Source organism: Aphanomyces astaci (assembly GCF_000520075.1).
Source record: "Aphanomyces astaci strain APO3 unplaced genomic scaffold supercont1.10, whole genome shotgun sequence".
NCBI lineage: Eukaryota > Oomycota > Saprolegniomycetes > Saprolegniales > Verrucalvaceae > Aphanomyces > Aphanomyces astaci.
Window position 1 is genome coordinate 279,561 of NW_009798273.1, and position 4,640 is coordinate 284,200.

Below are 4,640 nucleotides of genomic sequence, written 5' to 3' on the forward strand. Positions count from 1 at the left end.
ACTACAGTAGTACTGTAGTAACGTAAAAGCCAATGGATGTACACAGTTGTTTAGGCTAAGTGTCAATACTGGTACAGATGGAATGGTCAGACACACAAAATGAAAGGTACACTCAGGTCACACATATGTGGGATATATATATATATTATTGTGCTTATTGTGACGTCGCCATTTCTGCGGGGTCCATCGCCTCCGCCGAGGCTAGCGGCAGCTGGTCCTTGTTCGTCACCATTCGACCTCGTGCTTCCACGACGCGTCGCTTCGGGGGCTTGGTGTAGCTGAAGAGACGCAACAAGGCTAGAAATTTCTGGAGGTTGACCTCGAGCAGCAGGTTGGAGTTGTCCATGCGGTCCTTGGCGTCGGGGGTGCTCAGCGTCGCAAGCGCGTGGCGAAGATGGACGTACGTGTCGAACGGGTTGTTGACCGACAAGGTGGCATTGGTCCGGAATTTCACCTCGGCCGCGGTCTCCTCGTCGACTTCAGCCAGCACGTGGATGAACTCGCCAACGTCGTCCACGTCGTCCGCTTGATTCAGCCACGGCCACACAACCTCCTTGACGCAAAACACGGCGTACCGGGGACTGTCGCTCCAGCGCTCCCACTGCGGCGACACTTCGTCCTCGTCGCCACTCAAACTTTTCATTTCGAACGCCGCGACCAGCCCCAGCACTTGCGCGATGAGATGCTTCTCCAAGACTGCCAGCTTGGGCACCACGTCGAAGCGCTTGTCGTCCACTTCCGTGGGCGTGAGGTCCATGCCGGCAGTGCCCAGGCGGGTGAGCAGCTCTTCCGGCGACAGGTAGGCCGCGTTCAGGGCGGCGAGGGCGGGCACGGCCGGCGCCACGAGCCGCACCCCCACGTCCGTCACCTCAAAGTGGATTGTGTTGTACATGGCATTTCTTAGCACGAGCTGGACGGCGGCGGTCGCGCCAGCGGTGAAGGCGGACCCGTCGTCGATCACGGTGGTCTTCATCGTCCAAAAGTGCTTGACATGGTGCACATTCCGGCGCTGTACCACGGCCAAATGCGTCAGCTTCATCGTGTTGAAGTACAGCATGTTTGTTTCCTCGACGAGGAGGATTTCTGAGATGCCGTCGTCGAGCCATGATTGTGTGACGGGGTCCCACCACGCCACACGGGGGTTGGCCGGGTACAGCACGTCCGCCGGAAGCAGCAGCGTGACTTTGACCGCCAGGGACGCCGTCGCCACCGACCCTTCCAGGGGGTACTCGAGCCGGACGTTGGTTTCCGTGCTCAGTTCTATCCACAGCTATTAACATCAAGTCGTAGAGAAGTGTAGGAGTCTACCTCGCATGGTCCAGCCCCGAGCTCCCTTGGGGGCCGCTGGAATCTTGAGCAAGTCGAGGCCGAACACTCCACCCAGGGGCGCGTCGACATTTTGCAGCGCCGTTTGAGTCGCCACGTCATACGGCAAATAGCAAACCCGCACGGCCAGCGTCTGCATCACGACCGGCTTGGGGACGTCGACGGTCGCTCCGAGCTCAGAAAAGTCAATTTTCTTGTTCCGCAGACCTTTGGGCACCAAATTCATCCATAATCCAACCTAGGAAGTGTACAATTTAACCAACGAAAGCAATGGGGTGTAGAGGACGCAACGGTGATGTCATAAAAGAGACATCAAAACTTCACCCTCACACTGGTTTATCCCAAGGATCAAGAACCAAGACGAATAACCAATGACGTGACTGGGGAGTTGTCACCGAGAGGCTGCTTCATTGGCAGTGATTGTAGAGGTGAAAGTAAGTTGGTATACCTTGATGGGCCCAGCGGAGGCAGCCACCCTGACTTCGCCCTTGCCGGAGGGGTCCAGGAATTCGTCGGCGTATTGCAGCATGTGCGCAGTAGTCGCGTCCAACTTTTCCGTCGTGAGTGTCATGAGTTTGTGGAGGTACATGGCTGTGCGGTTCAGTTGCGGCTCGCGGTGCAGCGCTCGGGCCTCCATGTGCAGATATAGCAAATCCTGAACGACCAGCCTCGCCGCATCGCACGACTGGGCGGCTAAGTTGACGTCGCTGTAGTTAGTATCTTGCGTCCACGAGTGCAAGAACGCATTGATGTCGTTCTCGACGCTTGCGTCCGGGCTAGGGTCACACGCGAGGTACTTCTGCCACTAGGACTATTTTGTTAGATGTGGAGCCAAGGGATGACAAGGTGCGACGGACGTCGTATTGGTCCTTGCGGCGTCGCAAGTCAGCCTCAAGTCGACTCGCCTTGGCTTCGATGCCAGACAAACTGGATGCGTACTCGTCGGCGAGCCGCACGAGCTCCGCAGCACGATTCTTGGCCTCCTCTTCGCACCGCTTTCTCTCTTCTTCTTCGCGTTGCTTGCGCTCTTCCTCGAGCCGGCGTTGCTCCTCCAAGTGAATGCGGGCGTCTTCCTCTTCCTTCAACCGACGCTCTAAGGTAACTGTTAGGGAACGGTGCACTGAATGGTTGAGAGAGGGTAGAGGGTACCTTCTTCGAGCTCCTCCTTGGACTTCTTCTTACCCTTTTTCTTCTTTGGTGGCTACATTACAGAGCAAGAAATGAATGTGTTGGCCATGTCGCTACCGTACCATCTTGAACTATTGCGAACCGTCGCGTGGATACCTCGGTGAAATGCCTTAGAATCCCGCTGAAACGGCTAAGAACCGTTATACGTTGCCTAAAACCGTTACAGGAACAACTGCTATTTTCCCTGTTCGAAGGGGTCGACGAAGCGCTACTTCTTCAGTGACCATGCGGGGGTACTGCTCCCATGTCTCCTCTACATCGAGGGGGAAGCGCCGCGTCCCCTCAATCAGCGACGTCGTCTGGGTTGTGCATAAACGATTTGATCAAAATGCACAAGGTGCGGAGGTGTCGTTGGAACACCGTTTCTACGGCAAAATCAAAATACAGGAACTGTAAAACGGTGTTTTACAGTCTGATTATACAGTCGCACCGGTGGAGATGCCCTAAGCTTGGCTAGCCTCAAGTTTCTCAGTGCCGGTCAAGCGTTGGGGGACTGGGCGCAACTCAAGACTTCATCAGGGCCAAGCAGAACCCCATAGCCAGTAGCAAGTGGTTGGCATTTGGGGGAAGGTACGCATGGTGTTCAGCCCTAGCTACGAGGTCACCAAGGACTTGGATCACGAGGTGTTTGAAAACATTATTTTCGGTGCATTCAAGGACACCGTTCAAATGAACGACGCTGACGCGAGTGCTCTTGACTCTGCTACGCTTTCGCTTTGTTTCCTGGTACTCCGATGGAGAAATTGTCCAAGTCCACCGATAACACTGGCGGCATCACCTGCATATTCAACTCGTATGTCAGTGCCGTTCAAACCTACAGCGATCTGTTCATAAACCCAAACGTCCACATTGGTATTACCAACAATGCTCAGAGGCTTGTTTCTTTGAACCACGGTCACTGACCCATACTGTACTATAGTTCATTTTGGCCGCTCAAATTCAACGACGTCCTCGCAACCAAAAGTTGTGCGTAACAATTTGAGCATTACCGACAACGATGCCCGAGCCGCAGCGACCCATATAAGATTGAACATTAACATTGAAAACGTGTTTTTATCTACCATCAGCATGACCAGAAGTATGTTGTTCATGCGTTACTACAGTGCGCGCCATGTACTTAAAGCCACCCAGTTTTTGGCAGTTAAAATCCCGCCAATTAGAGTTCACGATTACCTGTTTGGCTCACTTGATGCAGCTTGATTGGCGGGATTTTCTGGTATAATGTGGTGTCCTCTGCGGTTCAATCAACCAATTTGCCGCCAAAATTGTACTTTTGCCCCGCGACAAGTACTTAAAGCCACTTCCAAATTTCCGCTCTATTGAACGGCACACACGACGTAACGTTAAAAGCTTCTGTCAACTTCTAAGTAAGACTACTCTGAATGCCACGTAACCACTAACAACCTTTACAGCATGGCAAAAGAAGCTCAACTCACCGACGAAGAGAAAGGGTCCATTGCGGCCTTTCACTTGGTCGGAATGTCCAACCGCGCCATCGCCAAGACCATGGGAAGGTCCAAGGATGTAGTACGCAACTACATCTTGGACCCTCAAGGCTACGGCACTCGTTGCCGTGGAATGCCGCGACGCATTCTTGTCGACCGGGATTGCCGCCTCCTACTTCGTGAAGCTTGACAGACTGGATCATCGGCCAGGGTTCTCAAAACAACCCTGAACTTGGAAGGCTCGTTGCGAACATGTCAACGACGACTTCAAGCGTGCGGGCGCTTGAAGTTTGAGAAGCGCAAACATACTCCACGACTTACCCCGAAGCACAAGGAAACCCGGTTGGAATACGCAATGAGGAACCTCAGTGAGTCGACCAATTGGACTAAAGTCATCTGGTCCGACGAGAAGAAGTTCAATCTCGATGGACCGGATGGCTTTCAGTACTATTGGCACGACTTACGAAAGGAGCCTGACACGTTTTTGACGCGGCAAAAGGGCGGCGCCGGTGTCATGGTTTGGGGGGCTTTTTCCGGCGCGGGGTTGTCGGAGCTGGCCTTCCTAGAGGGCACCCAAAACTCCGACAAGTACGTTGACATGATCTCAAACTTTATGTTGCCCTTCGGCCATCAACATTACGGCGAAAACATGGTTTTCATACAAGATGGTGCCTCTATCCA

General features: G+C 53.6%; 1 protein-coding gene across 1 annotated transcript; it reads right to left on the minus strand.

Annotated features, from left to right (window-relative positions):
• Positions 1–124: 124 nt before the first annotated feature.
• H257_05350 (hypothetical protein) lies at positions 125–2,624 on the minus strand. The gene is made up of 6 exons (XM_009830193.1): positions 2,577–2,624; positions 2,476–2,527; positions 2,184–2,419; positions 1,775–2,131; positions 1,309–1,564; positions 125–1,260 (listed from the first exon to the last, which is right to left on the minus strand). Exons 1-6 carry the CDS (start codon positions 2,577–2,579, stop codon positions 155–157), a joined length of 2,010 nt encoding a protein of 669 aa, XP_009828495.1. The 5' UTR covers positions 2,580–2,624; the 3' UTR covers positions 125–154.
• Positions 2,625–4,640: the final 2,016 nt, after the last annotated feature.